Consider the following 18584-nt stretch of genomic DNA (forward strand, 5'->3'; position numbering starts at 1 on the left):
GAAGGTTTTAGCTACATCACTTGCAAGTGCTGAGCATCTGGCTCTGACAGCTTTCACAGCAACAACAAACCTTAAAAGCAGTTATTTGTGACTGCCATATCACAGAACGTGGTTCTATATCAAAATAGTATTTTTTAATTCTGAAAAACTGTGAAGATATTACTGGGTTCTGAATATGGCTGATATGTTAGTATGTTAGGATGACATAAGCCAGGCAATTTTCCCTTCACAGGACAGTTCTTTACTATGATCTGTTGAAACATTCATTTCAAAAACAACCTCTATATTTACAATGGCAATTTTGCACATGCAAGTTGTAAATGTACAGAATTTCAAATGTGAACATTTACCAGGTAGTGGTGTTTAAACATCTATTAAAATTTCACATGAACTTACTGCTACCTGTTGAGGAATAAACTGCAAACACAAATCCCATATTTAGGTTAAAAAGTAGAAAAAAATCTCTTTAGTAAATTTCTATCTTCTGAATTATTTTATAGAAAGCAGTAAGTTCTTTTTCAGCAGTGAAGAAGTCTGTTTTAATACATAATGTCATGCTGGACCTAGTTTTCTGATGACTTTGCTTTCCAGTTGGTTTGTTTTAGAAATCACAACTTATTTTTATTCTTTTTCAGTTGAAGAGGGTGAATCTTCAGATTTTGCTTTGACCTGGGACTCGTCAGTGACTCAATCAGGTAAATATTTTAGGTTTTTCTGATTGCAAAAACTGCCAGAAAGCTGCCAGGCTTTTTACAGGAACTGTATTTTGTATGTCACATTCCTGTCTCAAATCCAAGACTACCCACTGCAACACAATTTTTATATCAGTTCCATATGGTCAATAAAATCTATTACACACAGAGACTAATATACTCTTATCCTCCAGAGAGCCATTCTTTCTTCTTGTGGGCACACTGAAACGGGTTGTGATTTCTCCAGTATAACCACTTTGAAGTTTTCTGCAATGGGCACTGTTACACATTCATTCCAATCTAATTACATAAAAGTTGCTTTAATAGGAATTTTAAGCATTGGTCTCAACTGGAATGTGTGTATTTCTCCTCTCAGAGGAAATTGGAAAGTACTGTCAGGGCTGGAGAATAAAAGTGGTACATCGCCATGGTAGAAAGATTTAAAATTTGAACGAGCTTTTGGTCTGCTTGACAGTAATAAACATGTGTCTGAGGCTTGTTCATCTGTGTTAGGTCAATAATTTGAATAAGGAGAGGCCCAAGAAACTGAACAGGATAAATCAAGTTTGTCTGTGTAATATGTATTGGTAATACAAGCATGAGGATAAATGTCAGATTAGATTGTGTTTAAAGTAACTAGCCACATCTCAGTCACTGTGCCCCGTGTAAAGATATTTTGCTGCCTGTTTTTAACATTTATGAAATGCTTAGAATAATTTTGATTTTGAAGCCAGTAAGTCTATTTCTGTGCTCTCTGCATGTTGGACTGTGCAATGGTATTCTCTTAAAAGCTCACCAATGACATGAAAACAGCTCAGAAACTGAGCAGTAATGTGAAAACCAACAATGATGTTGCATTCCCGGTTAGATGGGTCTGTAAGAGTCACAGGGAAACTGGCTCCCAGGAGGCACTTTCTTACTGAAGTGAGCATCTGTCTGGTCTCGAAGGCACAAACTGCCTTTGCATGGCACTTCGTGGCCTTTCACTTTGTGCCCACTGTGCTCTCAGTTGCACTGGGTGCATCTTCTCTGGGCACTCTGGCTGTTTGGAGGGGTTTGTGTTTTCACTAGTCTTTGATAGCAAATATTGCTGCTGCTGCTGCTGCAAACCCCCAGCTGTGATGTCAAAGGCCCCTTTGTGCCTGGAGCTAACGGTGCATGAAAAGAGCGCTCGCCAGCTCTCTTGCTTGACCTTCATCTCAAACAGCAGTGGAGTGGAGTTACCGGTGTTATCTATCACGAGTCTTGAAGTGTATTAAATTCAAAATAGGTTAAGGTTCAAAACAATGACCAAAAAAAAAATTTCTGTGCACAGCAGAGTTAATTTGGGATTTCTGTTGGTGTTGGTGACTATGCCTTAAGTAAAAGACAGACCGTGGAAGGCTTTTACCAAATTAGTAGAGTCTCCATTTTTCTTCATTTACTCCCACAATTATAGCTCTCATTCAAGATGTCGGATGTGGGATAGAATGTATTGTATGCATGATTTATGGCAGCTTAAGGAAAATGTGCGTTAATTCGGGGATTTTTTTCTTAATACATTTAGCAGCTACAGATGTCAATCTTGTATGTGTATAAAGATGTAATACCATATCCTGTCAAGACAGGATGCAGTACATGGGACACAAGTTGCAGGCTAGAATGTGATTGAGGAACTACACAGAAAAAGCTTAAAAAGCCCAAGTTTGTGGTGGTGTGGCTGCGTGAAGTCACTGGCTCTTGTGTGGTGTGGCTCCACAGCTATATTCAGTAACTGAAACCAGTCCCTCAGTCCCAGTGTGCGAGACTTTCATTATGTTCTTTTATGATCTTCCTGTTTGCATTAGCTCCAGTAGTGTGATGTTGAAGTTCAATAAAGGGTGAAAAAACATGCTTCAATTTCTTGTTTCATGCCCCTTCCTTCCTTGGCCCAAAATGACAAAATTGCCTCCCCTTCTTTGACTCCCCCAAAAGAAAAAAAAACCCAAAAGGCCAAACCTGGGACTTGTTAACTCTGAAACATTTGCCAGATGTTTCAAATTAACATACTTCTCTCCCTTCTTCTCCTGTATGTGTTTGTACATCTCTGTGTGTGTGCAAACACATACAAAATGACTTCTGAAAAATTCTGCTGGCACTCTGCACAGCTGCTGTGGGCTGGGGGAGTCATGGTCCCAGGGTTGGGTGGTATGTAGGAACAGCAAGAGCTGTTACCGGTAGAATGTAAACTTTAAACTTTTTAAAAATATATATTTATATTTTTCTACTAGCAAAATATTTATATAGGTGCATCTGTGGGGAGAAAAGGAGCTTTTGCTGCTGTATTTTATTTTGTTCGTCTAACCAGTAGAAGCCGTTCTGGAAATTTTTTCTGTAAGCATGAGCTGAGTCTGCATTCATGGGTCTTGTCCAGGTGGCTGTGATGACCATGGTGTGCCAAATGTCCAGGTGGCTCCGATGTTCTTGGTGTGCCAAACATGGAGCTCCAAGCTTGGTGTCTCCTGATGGGGCTTCTCTGCCCCTGACACATACTGAGGGTGCACAGCCTGTGCATCCCTGACCAGATCATGGCACTGGGCAAGGGGCTGCTCATGGGAGCTGCTTAGTGCAGCTCATGGAAATTTGGCTGTGAACACCGTGGTAACGGAAATGCTGTGCTCAGATGGGTCTGTCTGGTGATGGCTTGGTACAGGACCATCCTTCTTTCTCTGGCAGAGTGTGTGCACAAGTTGCTGTCTTCTCTCATGTAATTGCTTGTTCCTGGTGAAACCTACAAAGGCAAAATGCTTTGCAGGAATCCAACCCATGGTGTAGTTGCACTGAGGAATTTATTTCAGTGCTTCAAATAAAGCTAGAAATAGTGTATTTTTTTTTTTTAATGACAACAACTTAAAGGCTGTACATAATAACTTAGAGAATCAAGGAAACATAGACGCAGAGGCTACCCTTGCACCAGGGTGAATAATCTGAGTCTCCACTAGTCCTGTTTAACAATGGGCATATAGCAAATTTCCTTCCTCTTCAAGTTTTGTAAACATTTTTTCCTTAATGTAAAAGGAAGAAAAAAAGCTTTTCCTTTCCTCTCTTAATCCAAGGACTTAGTTTGTTGTTGAATAGATGGTCAGGAGTGTTTTGCTGTGTAAGAGGCAGTGATGTTTTCTGTTCCAGAGGAGCTGTGTATCTGAGTACTCCTTCCCCTGTTTTCCCCCCCTTAATAGCACATGCAGCTCTTGCAGCCTGTCTGTACTATTCCAAAAGTGTCACTGGGGGTGGACTGGGCAGGGTTGCTGGGGGCCAGGCAAGTGCCCACCTCTGCTCTGCAAAAGGAGTTCTAGCTGCTTCGAGGCCAAGATGAAAATAAGATTCAAGACTTGCAAAACAAAGGTCCGGTCAGACAATGCTGCATTTCTGTTGCAATACATCACAAGGGTATTATCTTGAGGAGCAACAAGGGACATTTTAAAGAAGTAAAAAGTCTTAGTAAATATATAGAGAATTTAAGGCATTTTAAAGACCTATGAAAGCATTTTATATGGGAGTTGCTGGGGAGTTTCTCATTAGCCTGACTGTGAGGCCCCAGGGAATCTTGGCTGAATTGTCTGGGGCAAACAGAGCAGATTCTGTCTTCTCCTCAGGAGCCTGCAGACCTAAAAGCCTAATTTTTTTGTGTCTGCTTTTGAGGTAGCTGAAGGTATCTTGTTTTTCTCTGCAGCCATGTGTTACAGTACTGATCAAGAAAGAGTTTTGGAAATAGGGAACTGTGGACTGTGGTCTCAGTGCTGGGGACAAATAGCACTGGGTTTGTCTCTGTGCTCAAGTGTTTGCAGAGCATGGGTGTTCTTTGCAGTGTTTGCAACAGGAAAGGCCTCCCAGTGCCCAACCATCCATTAGCACATAACATTAGTGTAATTCAATTATAACATTCCAGAAATCATAAAAATAAATTACAGGTTGGTATTCCCCGCTTTCCCCATTAGCTCCAAATTTCCTGTCCCTGCCACTGAGCTCGCAGCAGCAGCTGGGCACACGTGTGAGGGACATGTTAACACAGCACAGCACGGGGAAAAAAACCAAAACACAACATTTTAGGACACAGATATTTGATGTTTTTCTGTTAAGATTTCTCCCCTGTGCTTTTTTTTATACAGTACACTGCTTTAGATTTTTAATTGTCTTCTGCAATTTCTTTTGAAGTTTCCCTCCTTTAAGGGAAAGAAAAGGGGAAGCAGCAGCTTTTCAGAAATGAACCACAAAATAAAACCACTCTGTGGTCACTCCTTTTCCTCTCTCTTATGCTTTGCATGGCATCTTCCAGCTATGTAAATCAAAATTTTCACTTGGTATCTCTAGAAGAGCAGCATCTTGACACAATTTGGAGACTTATTTTTTCCACAGGGCTACCAGAGCCCATGCTGGGGTGTTTTTAATGCTGTCTCTGCTGCTTGGGGCTCGCGTTGCCTGTTCCCTCCTGGCTGTTCCCTCTGTTCTCCTCCTCTTTCTGTCTTCTGATCCCGGTGCTGCATTGTCTGCTCCCAGTGTTGAGGGTTTCTGTTCTCCTCTGTTTTGTAGAGTTTGGTTTAATTTTGGCTTCCTGGGGAAGCTAGGGTCTCATGAAGCAAACAGAGACTCACTGCCACAAGTATTCTTGTCTTAACTTTTTCCCATTTTCTGCTTATTGAGATAAATAACAGAAAATGTGTTCTCCCACCTCACCTTTCCCCTTGGGGAGGCCTGTTTTGCCTACGCAGCTGCTTGCCCCCTCAGCTTTCCTCCAGCACCCTGGGCTTGCATGATCCACTGCCTGGTGCCCAGGACCAAGAGCACCATCCTCACAGAGCCCCATCCCTTGTGTGGTGTCCCAGGATCCAGGGCTGTCCCTGCCCTCTGCCTGTGGACATGGGCTGTGTCAGCAGCAAGTCAGGGTGCTCAGAAGAGAGAGACTCCACAGACACCAAACTGTTTTTCCCTATTCCTACATGGATCGGATTTTCTCATTTAAATTCTAAATGCAGAATGCTGTAAAACACAATGTGAAATTCCGTGATCTCTGTTGCAGAGCACTGGAAAGGTCAGTTGCAATTCAGAGCACATTAGAAACTTGATATTTTGCAAGTACTCTGAAATTACCTGTCCTGAGTACCTTCACAAGCTCAGATATCTTCTAAAAGCTGATTTCATTGGTAAATCAGTATGAGAAGATACTGATTACACTGGGTAAGGATTTCCAAAGAAATAAATCTTTGAATTTAGCAAAAAAACTTAAGAGACTTTGATAACTTTTTTAGTTGAATATTTTTTTTAATATACTGTGAGATGTCAACTGGTTGGCTTTGCTATGTTGGTTTTAAAAATGGCATCCTTGTCCCTGCATTGACCTGTGAGATGCAGCCCAGTCAGTACAGTATGAGGTTCTCAAAATTTTAAAGATCTGTTCTGGAAGCATCCAGAACCCAAAAAAATGCAAACAAGAAATAAAGCTTGGAATGTTTGCAGCTCAGGTTACTGCATTCCCCACTTATTATAAGTTGAAATTTTATTTTCCTTGGTAATGTGTGGATTTTTACGGTGTCACATTGTAATGTGTCCTTTAGAAGAGAAAATAAAAACAATTCTCCTTTCCTAATTATAAAATTTATTTTTTAGCATTAATATTTTACTATTACCAATATCTAAATATTTTATTAATATTTAGATAAATACTAATTTATATATATTTATATACTATATATATTTATATACTATATATATATATATAATCTTTATATTTAAAGAAAGTACTTTTGATAGTGTTTTATCAAACAGAAGATGAAGCAATAGAAAGTACCTGATATTCAGATAATGTGGTGGATGAACATCCTAGACATTTTTGTACAAGATTTTTGTAGCTGGATAATACAAAAAGAAACAATATAAGTAGTTGTAAACCGTTTCCAGATTCCTCTGTTTGTAGGAGCTCACGGCACAACTCTGTTTCTGCAGTCATGAGGGCTTCCTGTGAGCAAGCCTCTGCTCCCAGCACTCCTGGGCTCCTGGGAAGCGGCATGTGAGGCTGCAGGAGGCTGTTGGCTGGAGTGACAGGGAGGTTCCCAGGAGTCCCTGAAGTCCAGCCAGCATTGCACAGCTGTAGCACCTTCAGGGAAAGGAGAAGTATAAAAATGGGATTTGTCAGCGCACGCAGTGCAGCGTGGCCCCAACATGTGCGTGTGCCATGGAAACAGCCGCCCCGCCAATCTGCCCGGGCGTCTCTGGTGGAGCGGCGCCGTAGGTGTTCCCCTCTTGTTTGGGGAGGGAATCTCCGGCAAGAAGGAGCAATCTTCAGATGTGAACACAGCATGGGTGTCAGTATTTAAATTAGAAGCACACACCTGTGTATTATGGCGTTTCCTAGAAAATACTTACTATTAAAAATGTTAATTGGGAAAATTATAGCAATAGCACAGAGGAGGAGAATTAATTTCCATGGTACAAGAGGCGAGGAAAGAAAAGCTCATTTCAAAGTGAGCTATCGAGTGCTCCCCCTACCCCATCACCCACCCCTTGCCAGACTTTTTAAACAGACCAGCTTTCCAACATGCATTGTCTTTAAAGGAAGCTGAGCAAGTGTAGTGCATGGCAGCATGTCCTTGGTGCCCAGCTTCCCAGTGCCTAAAGCCAGCCCTCCTAATTGCTACAAGCTACATCTGTAAAAGGGAGGATTTCTGGAGGCTGCAGGGTCACAGCCCCACCTGGCCTTGCAGATAAGGCCCCAAGGACTGGTGTGCACTGGGATGCCAGTAGTGCATCAGGACTGGTAATGGGTGGCAAGCTTTCAGTTAAATCTAGGAGTATCTCTGGGTCATCGGGATAACCTCATCTGAAGTCTTGTGAGCTTGGTATATGTGCTGGCATGGAGTTGCTGTGGCTTTGGGGATGTTCCCATAGGGTCTTCTACCAGCAGCATCCTGCCAGAGATACAAACATGCCACCAGCACGAAGGGTTGCATACTGATGTTGTGAGGTGGGCAGGGAATAACAGGATTTTTGTCCCTGTGACAAATGGTGCTTTTTATTTAAAGGTGTGCCTGTTGGCACTTTATCTGGTAGGAGATTGTAACACTGTTTCATTTCCTAGCACTGACTGAAGGAGGTCAATCACTTTCATGGGTGGATCATCAGGAGCAGCTTTCTTGGCTCTCCAGGGCTTGCTTGGTCTCCCCCAGGCATGAACATCCTGCTGAAGGATCTGCCATTGAGCTGGAGTGAGCAGTGGAGGCGAGGAAGGCACAGCATAGTACCTTCCCATCTTCTTCATCTCTTCCTGTGTTTCTTTCAGTGGCACTACCTTGTTCTCCCTTGCTGCCCAAGCAAAGGGCTGTGATTAGATAACCATTTTTTGTGGTTTTGAATAAAAGTTGTATCTGTTGTTTACGATAACTTTCAGGGACACAACTAGGAGTAATGGGCTAAGGTAAAGCAAAGGAAATGCTGGGCTGAATATCAGGAAACCTTTCCAGGTAGTGGGATCTAATAGCCTGGTATTATCTTCCATTACTCTGGTAACTAGACTGGACAAAGTGCTTGAAATTACACTGTAGGAATGGTCTTACATTAGCAGAGAGATGGATAAGATCACCTGATAAATCCTTCTCATCTCTAATTGATCCAATTCTGCTGCACTCTGGATTTGCTAATCTGCAGATTTGAGCAGACAGAATGGTCAGGCAAATTGTGCTTTCTAGAGCTTATTTCAGTAAATATTTTTATGTAGGATCTCAAAGCACTTTGCAAATGCTAATTGAGCCCCCCAACCTAGTAGGAAGCCTTCCTTGTGCCACTTATCCACACTACTTTGCATTATGCAGCATGCACAATACTGCAGGTTGACCTTCCCCAAAGGGCTCTGGCTTCGGAACTCATGGGCACTTGCCAGCCCATCTTGCTTTGAATAATTTCTGCAGGTCAGTGGCTTTGCTTTTCCAAATCTACCTTTCCTGGCTAGTGGGAGTGGAAGAGGATGAAACCATGCTGCCGTAGGAAGCAATTGCAGTGGGTTTCACCTTTGTGAAAGCAGACAGCTGGAGAGTTGAACAGAAGCCTCCTGGTGAACAATTTCTTTGGTTTTCACAGAAACTTGTTCTCCTTTGACTAGTTTATACTTTGCAGTTGTAACTGGTAGCTCAAAGCTTCCAGCCTGAATAAATGTAGAACAAGAATAGTAGAATATATTATGTTAGCCTGTTGTTTAAACAAGAAAAATCAATAAAATATAATGCCACGGTGGTGTGTGATAGCAAGGGCTGTCAGCAGGATAAATAACGACCGCCAGGTTTTGTATAATTCTAACGCTGCCGGCTCCCCAGTTGGGAGCTCGTGTCGGACAGTGCATCCGAGTTCTTGCCATGAGGCAAAGTCTAGGGTAGTATCTCTGTCTATGGAAATCCCTTTTAAAGTAGCCCAGTCTAATAATTCCCGAACTGAGTTTTCAGGAATGGAGGTGCGCAATATGCTAAACACACCTTTCCAGACCAGTTCGACAGCATCGTTCTGTGAGCCACTGTTCGCCATTTCTCAGTCCTGTCGGACCTCCCGGTCCCGGGGGTGAAGGGGAACAGCGTACCTCTGGAGGAATTCGGCTTGGCTCGCAGCAGCAGGACACGTCAGAGAGTGCAGATCACGTCGGGGTCACCAGATATTACCGCAGGCCTGGTTCCTACGGTATATCACCGTGTCCCACAGCCATAGGGAGGAGGAGGAGGAGAAGATCCAGCAGCAGGAATTGTGCAGCAAGATTGATTTATTTAATTATTTTACAAACTCTTTTATAGACTTTTTCTTCACAGTCTAATTGGACAAAGGACCAGCCACCCCTTGGGGGTGATTGGCCAAAATCCTAAAACATTCATTATCAAAATATTTTCCACTATACCATAAACAAGACTTTTCAAGGTTGCAGGTGGCTTGGTTGTTTACATTCCCTGCTACCTCTTCTGTGAGAGAGAAAAATCTCTCACGGACTTAGAAAATAACAAGAAGATCCTCACTAACAGCATTTTTGTACCTACAGTGGTGGATCCCCAGTAATCATTCTTCTTAAGAAAAAAAAAAATCATGGCAGTGGTGAGAATGGGGTTTTATAAGTAAGGTTGTAAAAGAAGAAAAATAAATGGAATAAACAAGCTGCACTGCTTTGCATTCTGCGCTAAGAACATTGATATGAAACTCTGCAGTGAAGAAATGCATGAAATTTATGATGCTCTGCCCAAAAAATCTTTGCTTATTCAGTACAGGAAACTAGAATCATTTGGGTTGGAAGGGACCTCTAGCGGGTCTTGCTCAACATTGAACTGACTTGTAAAAGTTTTGTAGCCTTTACCATGATATTTTTGGTTAAATTGTCTTTAGCTATTTAGCTTATCATGGACCAAGAGTCCAAGTATTGTTACTGTAGTATAAAAATGTGTAGCAAACAGAAATTAAGGCCATAATAGAAGATATGTTTGCATTTCTGTCATTTGGTGTCTAAAGTAGCCTTTTTCCAGTCTCACTACAAGGAATTACGATGTCACTGTCAAAGTAAACCAAGCTTATCTCATAATCTTGCATTTGTTGTGTATAAATTCAAATGAGAAAACTGTTAAATGGGACCATTTATAATGAGATTTGAGATACCCTATAGCTCTCACTTGGAGACAAGTGACCTTTGTCTTCTTTGGGTCTGAGTAACAGTGCGATGAAGATTTAATAGATGTGTGCGGAGACCTGGCAGGAGATTGGGGTGTACGTGGAAGAGGCACTCAATGTGTCTTGCTCTACATATTTTTGAATTCCTCGCACTTGGGACTGGAGTGCTGCCTGTTGGTGTGTGCTGCTACCCATGCCTCCTTTCTCCCTTGGATGGCTTTGGTGTTTGTTAGTAGAAATTATTAGACAGTTACAAAATACTAAAGAGAAAAACCCACACACTTTGCCTGGAAACAGTCTGTGTTGCATCAAACTCTGACAAGATCAAGCCTCTAATTAAATTATCTGGCACGTGGGCAATTCTGTTCCGAGATCTGCTGAGCTAATGTGTAGCCATTAGCTCACACAGCCACCAACTCAGAAATACCAAAGAGACAATTTACATAGGGCCACAGCGTATTTTAAAAAATTCTGGTGAGTTGTGAAGCCTGTAATGTTAATTGCCAGTTAGCACATTGTAATTGCTGTAATTATTTGCAAGTAAAATGATGTAAGGGACTTAACATTGTACTTTTCTTTAGCACTTCACATGTTGGTGATCCACTAAATCTCCTACTTAAGAGTTTTGCTGGTTATTTTAAGAGCTTGACAGCCACTTGCTGAGGTCTGATCTCACCCACAAGCTTGCCATTCTGCCTGTTGGCTTTAATACTGAGCAGTGGCTCTCTGAAGTCTATATTAAAAAAAAAAGGCAATAAAATAATAAATGCAAATGTCTGCTGCTGACCAGTGAGAGCATAGCCAGCCCTGCAGCTGGCCATGCTGGAGCCCAGCTGGGAGAGAGCCCTCAGCACAAATTGCCAAGTCTATTGCCTCCCACCGCCACTCTGCGGAAGTGGGCCAAAAGCTCCTCCGTATGGGATTAAAGGGATGTGTAATAGATTAAAGATCAAAAATGTTAATTAAGAAATGGTCTTTTCTAATAAGATGCCTTCAAGGGCATGGTACCAAAAATGAGGCAATATCTCATTTTGGCAACAGCTCAGGGTTGTAATGAAGCTGGTGTGGGGGGGGGGGGGTGGTAAGGGGAGAAAGAAGGGACACCTCCTATTCAAGGCAACTCCTTCAGAAGGAGTAAATCAATTAGCAGTAAAAACGTAGACATGTGAGTCAGGATGACATTAGTCTGAGTGGTGCTGAACAACATGGATTTAGAGGTACACATTTTAGCTTGGCCTTTCCTTGAGGATAAGTTGGTAGTTTGCGACTGATAAAAAAGGACTCCTTCAGTTTACTGGTGTTTAAGCATCAGCCTGGTAATTTGGCTGAAAATAACCAGTCTTGTTGAAAGCTTTGATGCATTTGCAGTGAATCTGTTCAATATATTTTAGTGATGTAATAATCTAGATCTAGAAAGTTCACCACCTTTGTTACTGGATTGAAATTTGTAAGTGTAGTGTTTGGGTAAAGGCTTATTTCTCTTAAGGGGAGAGCCACCACTCTGAGCCCTCGTGTTTCAGGCTCCTGCGGGGGGGGAAGTTTATGTTTTACAAATAAACTGATAAGCAAGTGTTACTTATGTGTTTCAAACCCAAAAGGTGCTTTTGAGAGCTGTGAAATTTTATTGCATCATTATGACTAAAGAAAACACACTTTTCCTTAAACTTGAGCAGTCTAGTCAGTGAGTTCACTGCTACATTTTCTTAGTAAAGTCATCAAAACTCTAAAAGGAAAACTTGGATGTTTGGCAGTGCTTTTTCCTTGTGGTAGAATGATGGGATTACGCATGCCACTTCATCCCACAGTTTCCCCTCTGAGCGCCTTGATACTGCAAGCTGCAATATTTCTGAAGCAAGTTATTTGCCAGCATAAAATGGCGGGAACCTGCAGGCAAATTTCCTCCTATTGGTTGGAAGTTTTTGCTTGTGTAAAGAAAACCACTGGCATGGTGAGATCTCTGTGTAGTGTGTGTATGTGTTTTAAGGCTCTGACTGTTGTTTGCACCAAAGCCAGAGAGGATTTTCAATTTGAGAGAAATATGGTGGGAAGGCGCTTGCTGGCCATGTCCCTCTGTGCATATAGTGAGCTGGGGCCGACTGAAGCACCCTGGTAGAAAAAGCCCTCTGACAAGGGTTTGAAATTTAGATCTCTGTATATTTTATTTTAATCTATTGTGTTCTCCTTGAGAGGAGGAATGATGGTTTTCCCTGGTTTTCCCCGAGAGGTTTTTTGGACCCCTTGAGCTGGGCATGATGTAGACTTGTGCTTATTGGTATTTAGCTTGGATAGGGGCTATAGGTGACTTAAATGACACTAAATTCCTGTGCCCTGACTTTGTCAGATGAGTAAATACAAATGGAGATAGTGGTTGTTTCCATTCACAGAAAGAAAATTGGAGAACTATTTCTTTCTTATTCAAATAAGATGTTTTTGTGGTTTGTAAATGTATTGTTTTGACAGACTGATTAGTTTCATCTTGATTTCACTTATGGTTTTTGTTAAAAGAAATGTGTAACTTGGTCTTGAATTAGCATTCTCCTAAGAAGGGCTGTGTCAGGCCATTCCTGCTGACACATCCAGGAGATATTTTATCAAGGAGATAAAACTGTAGCAACCAAAAGATCAATGTGTTTTTCTGATTATGAAGCTTGCTTTAAAGTCTATAAAACCGTGTTCTGAGTTGAAGTGTTCCTCTACATAATTTTGACAATATTAAAGAAAGATATCTGTAGTCTGTCCTTCTTCTTTCAGTGACAAAAGGGAAGATTTCAGTTTTGCATTGTTCATTTAATCAAATATTTGCAGAAAAATGGTCAGTTCGTAGTGCTGTCATTGCTTTCTACAGAGTGTGTCCATTATTGGAACTGAGAAAATGTGGGCTTAAATCTTGATACCAGTTCATATCAGACTGTGTGTGATTAGCACAGAAGTCCAGAAGACCATTTATTCCGGTAAATGAATGAGAAATGTTCTGTGTAAAAAGCATTTGGCTTCTCTTCCTTGTTCATATTAAACAAAATACATTTATTGCCAAATTTCCACAGTAACATCCAAGAAGTATAAAGAAAATCAACAGAGTTAGTGAGGTATAACTGAGAGCAGCATTTGGTCTATAATCTTATAAAAGAAAGGTTGTTCAGTAAAAAGGTACTTTTTCTGATTAAGGTGAATTTCAGGGAGAAACCTTGCATCAGTTTGTAATAGTCAGATTGGTAAAACAATTTCCAGACATGATGTTTGTGAAACCCACATTTTTTTTCTCTTTTTTTTTTTTATATACTGTGTGTACAGACAGCTGCAGTGTTGAAGACATGAGGGATATCACTTCTGCAAATGCTCTTTGAATCTCAGGGTTTATGTTGTGACGAAAAAGCATTGATGTTTCTGTATAACAGAACTAAATTTTGTTTCATTTTTCTCTCTTATTTCCAAAAAGTGATGCTCAGTGTCCATGGTGTTGTGTATGTGAAATTAAATAAGAGTTGGTGTTGCTCTTTCTCCAAAATGGTTTTTAAAAACTGGTGACTTTTTAGTGGATTTTTTATGTAAAGAGGTTGTAAACCTGTTGTATTTTAAGTGTCTTTCTGAGTTGTAGACAAACAAACAGCTACACCACAGGCTCTGGAAGAGCAGCAGAGCCATCAGTGAACTATTAAATAAGAAAAGACATCATAAGAGTTAAGTGATTTTTAGCTTGATCCTGTAATGGAATAATTTAAAACCATCTCTGGTTAATGAACTCTGCGGCCAGGTGGCATAACTGGCCAAGGATGTAGGAAGTGGAAGCGGCTGAAAAATAGACTCCTAGCTGTGATGGCTGGGAGAGCAGTGGAAGGGTCCAAAACAAAACCCTAACCCCTTATTCTGCACCCACCGCAGGCTGTTGAAAAAGCCATTGAGTAGGATGAAGTTGTCAACTGTGCATCTTCCTGCCAGTCAGCAACTAAAACACAAATTTCCTAATGTAAGGAAAAAAGTTGGGACTAGGTCCCTCCCAAAAAAGTGCCTTTTAAGAAAAGGATAATTTTGTTATGGTTACTACTTTTTACCTTGGCAAAGTACACAGGGAATGGAGCTGCTAAAGTGCACATCATCTAAATTAGGGTTAATTAGAAGTTCTCCCAGATAGCTGGTGCTTCATCAGCAACAAAGCAGCATGTAAATAAATCTAATTTCTCTCCAAATAAACTCTTCACAAGCTTAATTACAACAGCAACAATATCTTCCCCTACCCCCCCCCCCCCCCCTTTTCATTAGAGGGAGCGGCTCATTATGAGCAATATCTGGTGAGGGCTATCATGAGCAGTCCAGAGCTGCCCCTCTCACAGGTGTCCTTCGAGGCCAGGAAGAAGTGGAGGAACTTCCAGCATACCTGGAAGAGCCCAATTAAGGTAATTCATGAGAAATTTGAGAAGCAGAAAGCACTGATGAAAAAAAACCCAAAACCACCACCACTATATTCTGGAGAGACTTTGTTAATTATTTCAAGTATTTCCACTATTTGGATTATTTGCCATCTTAATTTCTTCACCTTTATTACTCATTTGCCAGCAAATATATGAACTTTGGGTTTTATCTGTCCTTTTTATTCTTTTTTGCCATCCATCATCCTATGCTAGATCCAAGGGCTCTGCCAGTTCGTGTTGCTGTGTACACACTCCTGTCTCCTGCTCTGACACGTGGGACCTGCTGAATGAGAGGAGGGGCTGAGGGAGACCAGACTTTAAAGTCATTTTAGCTTTAAGTCTTTTAAATGTCTTTTCACACTTTCTTTACCACATAGGACTAGAAGAAAAAACGCAGGAAGATATTAGGGAAAAAAGTGTTATTGCTGCTAAAAGGATCACCACGTTGGAGGACTAGTGCAGCTCACTGCTTATTCTAGCAATAAATAGCTGAAAACCTCCATCCAGAAATTAGTTATCACAGGGAAAGTGCAAACCTGGGTGCCAGTTTCAGCTGGGTGCAGAAGTGCTCTGCTGAGGGCTCATTCAAAGCGATTAACTTATTTCATTTGGTACTTGATTCATTGTCGTCTGTGATTTTTTATTTTATTTTATTTCTAATAATGTTGAAGCCAATGAATTCCTTATTACACAGTGTCACGTTTCAGCCGATCCTAAATTAATAAATGAGCAGCAGCAGAATAGCATGCAGCACAATTCTAACAGCATGAGCTGCACAGAAGTATATTTTACTTAGCTCCAATTTAAATACTCTGCTTTGCTCGATTTAATTATGTGAAATTACTGAATTAATGGCTTTGTCAAGTGAAACGTGTAGGACTTCAGAGTTTGGTATTAAGGAAAGAAATTAGAAAGGAAATCTGAGGTACATTAATTTTTGTATGTGGGCTTGTTTTAAACACAAACTGAAATTTAACTGAGCCCACAGCCCAAAATCACATAGCTTTAAGCCCAGGGAAGAGAGAATGAGCAGGAAGTGGCAGGAAACTTCCTGAGTCATCCCTTGTTGTCGTGTGGTGATCTCCTGGGTGTATCTGCTGGGCAGGTTCGGTGTGTGTTTGTGCAGCAGGGGCTGGCCAGGGGCATGTGGGAGGGAAGGCTCTGCAAAATCCAATGGTTCTCTAATAACTTGACCACCTGTTAAATGCCCTTTCCTGTGCTGCATACTATGGTTTTCTTATATCTTTTCTGGTTGAGAATCTTGTTATAACAGTTGCTTTTTTTCACGTTCATTAACTGAATTCTTTTGCTGTGGTTTGAATCCCTGCACCAAGACACAGTGCCCAGCCTGGTGCTTGGTTGTGCAGAGATGCACAACGAGACCTGAGGGTAACATTTCTGAAAGCTTGCAAGCCCTGCTCCTCGGAAGCCATTTGGACATGTAGGTGCCTAACTCTCATTAATTTCCAATTTCATGGTTTTTTACTACAGTCTGTTGCCACTTGTGAGTATTAGGCCCTTAAATCACTTGGGTTACCTACAGATGTCCCTCCCAGCCATAGCTGGAGCAGTGTAAAGGTCCTGTTTTCCCAGTTTCTGCTCGCTGTGCTGGCAGTGTCCAGCATGGAAGGCTCCCCTTGAGCAGCCGTGTGAGCCTCTGCCAGCAGTACCTGGTCGCAGAGAGACTTGAGCATGGGCTTGGGAAAACGTGGCTTTTCCCTCAGGTGCATTTGTAACACCTTTTTTTCCAGAGCAAGCCATATCTGTAGAGAGAAAGCCAGTGAGGTTTCTTTCCTCCAAAGATGATGCAGGGTATTTGATCAGGCCATAAAACCCACAACTAAGTTGTGGTCCAGGTTCAACCCTCTGTACCCTGGATAAAAACAGGAGTTTTACCCGAGAAGCTAACTCCACAAACCCGGCCCCACAGAAGCCTCTCAAGTCTTTAATCGCAGTTTTGAAGACTTCCAGGCATAGTTGTAGCAGAAGTGGGTCCCTTCTGTGCTCCTTCAGCTGCACATTTGTCATTCCCAGTGGAAAATGGTCCAGGCAGGTTCTGAGCAAACCAAGACCCATGAGAAGGTCAGTGAAATAATTATTGCTTTCTCTAATTTGCCTATGTGTATTTTTCTTCCTACCCCAATATGTTTTTTGCTCTTGTTCCACTTTTTCCCTCTGTATTGATTCCACCCCTTGCTTCCTGACAGTTTGCAAAGGGCTCTCTTACCCTCTCAGTCCTAACATTGTGGGGTTTTTATAGGTATAAAAGGAGGAATGTAAATGCTACCTGTAAGATCCTAGTGGTTTGTGTTGTGAAAGGCATTCCTTTTCAGCATAACTTTTAAACAAATCTGTATTTCAAGCATGGGAAAAGAGCATTTTGAATGGAAATATATTCAGGGACCTAAGAGGGTGTTTTATATGGAGGCCTTGCTCTGCTTACATCTTGTTCCTGTGTGTGTACACTGAGGGCTGTACACTGAAGACATGAATTCTCCAGGACCAGAACTTCCATGCAGGTAGGACAATTCAAAGTCCTGGACCTTATGTAGGAACAATAAAGGAATCTGCATTTTGAATTAGGCAAAGGGGTTTCAGATATCAAAATACATAGTGGCATTTATCACTTATGGTAAATTACATCATCTGTGATTTTTTTCTCTCTTTGAAAATCAACAGGTTTATTTTAATAAAGAGTTCCAGCAGCTGCTATTTTGAGCAGAACCAGTCAATACCTTATTTTTGCATTTGATATGCAGCTGCAATAACAAGCCACATGTGAATTTTATTAAGCCTTCTGAATTTTCTGTCTGTTCAGGGAGCTATAGATTTAAGTTTTGCAGATATCTGGCTTTACCTTGAAGTAAAAAAGTGCCCAAACAATCAAAAAGCCACAAAAAGAAAAAACAAAAAAAAGAAAATCGTTCACACCATTTCCTCAAAGAAAGGAAAGGGTTTGTCATGCCTATAGATTAAAATGTGATTAAGAAGTCCCGTGTTAGCTGTGAGTGGAATTCCATAGAACTGCTGGAAACAGAATACTTTTCTTCAACAGAGACTTTAAAAACAATAAGTTGAGTTTTATTAAAATATTCATATGCTTAAAGTTAAAGTGCCATTTTTCTTCTCAAAAAGTTACATGTATTTATTAGAGTATGATGGTCGATATTATTTAGCAGTTGTATGTAACAAAGTGAAAAGCACATTTTTGTGAAGTGCACTGCTCTTTGAACTTAATACTTGCTGCATCCTAATTTCCTTGTGCATATAAATGAACTTTATATCTAAAATGCATGCATCTAAAATGGATTTTAGATCTGGTTTGATTTGAACCTCATTATTGGAACTGAAGGTGGGAGTTGCTCCCATTCAGATGCACCATAGGAATCTGGAGGTGGACAGCAGCATCTTTTTTCAGAGGCAGATAATCTGTTGCATGGCAATCACACCTCTTGAGTAAGTGGATAGAGTCTGCTGCAGATGACTGTGGAGCAGTTTGGGTGCAAGCACATTTCCTGATTTGGATGCCCCAGAGATGTACAAAGCACATCTACTGGCTTTTGAGCCTGTCCTTTCCAAGGAGGAGGCCCCAGTATAAAAGAGGGGTGCTGCTCTCCTCGGAGCCCTGTGGGGGGACAGTGTCTGTGCCCTGGCCCCGGGAGGGCAGCCAGGGGGTGACCGTGGTCAGTAACTGGCAAGTGTCCCACAGTTGGGTGCTGTTCCAACCAAACACGTTGGCACGCTCTGGACTGCTCCGCTCTCTGCCTTTCGTTGGGTTCCCTAAAATTCACTTACAATGCTTTTTGTGTCGGAAAAGTGTTTACATCCCATATTTATCCCGTTAAAC

The 18584-nt window shown here is 41.4% G+C and overlaps 1 protein-coding gene across 2 annotated transcripts in view; it reads left to right on the forward strand.

Moving 5' to 3' along the window:
- ZNF423 (zinc finger protein 423) overlaps positions 1-18584 on the forward strand; it is a 230245-nt gene that overhangs the window by 41841 nt on the left and 169820 nt on the right. For both annotated transcript variants that reach the window (XM_048316784.1, XM_048316785.1), the window contains exon 2: positions 636-695. In XM_048316784.1, the coding sequence (XP_048172741.1) occupies positions 636-695 (60 nt within the window). The remainder of the gene's footprint in view (positions 1-635; positions 696-18584) is intronic.

This window comes from Corvus hawaiiensis, chromosome 12 (genome assembly GCF_020740725.1).
Source record: "Corvus hawaiiensis isolate bCorHaw1 chromosome 12, bCorHaw1.pri.cur, whole genome shotgun sequence".
NCBI classification, from domain to species: Eukaryota; Metazoa; Chordata; class Aves; order Passeriformes; family Corvidae; genus Corvus; species Corvus hawaiiensis.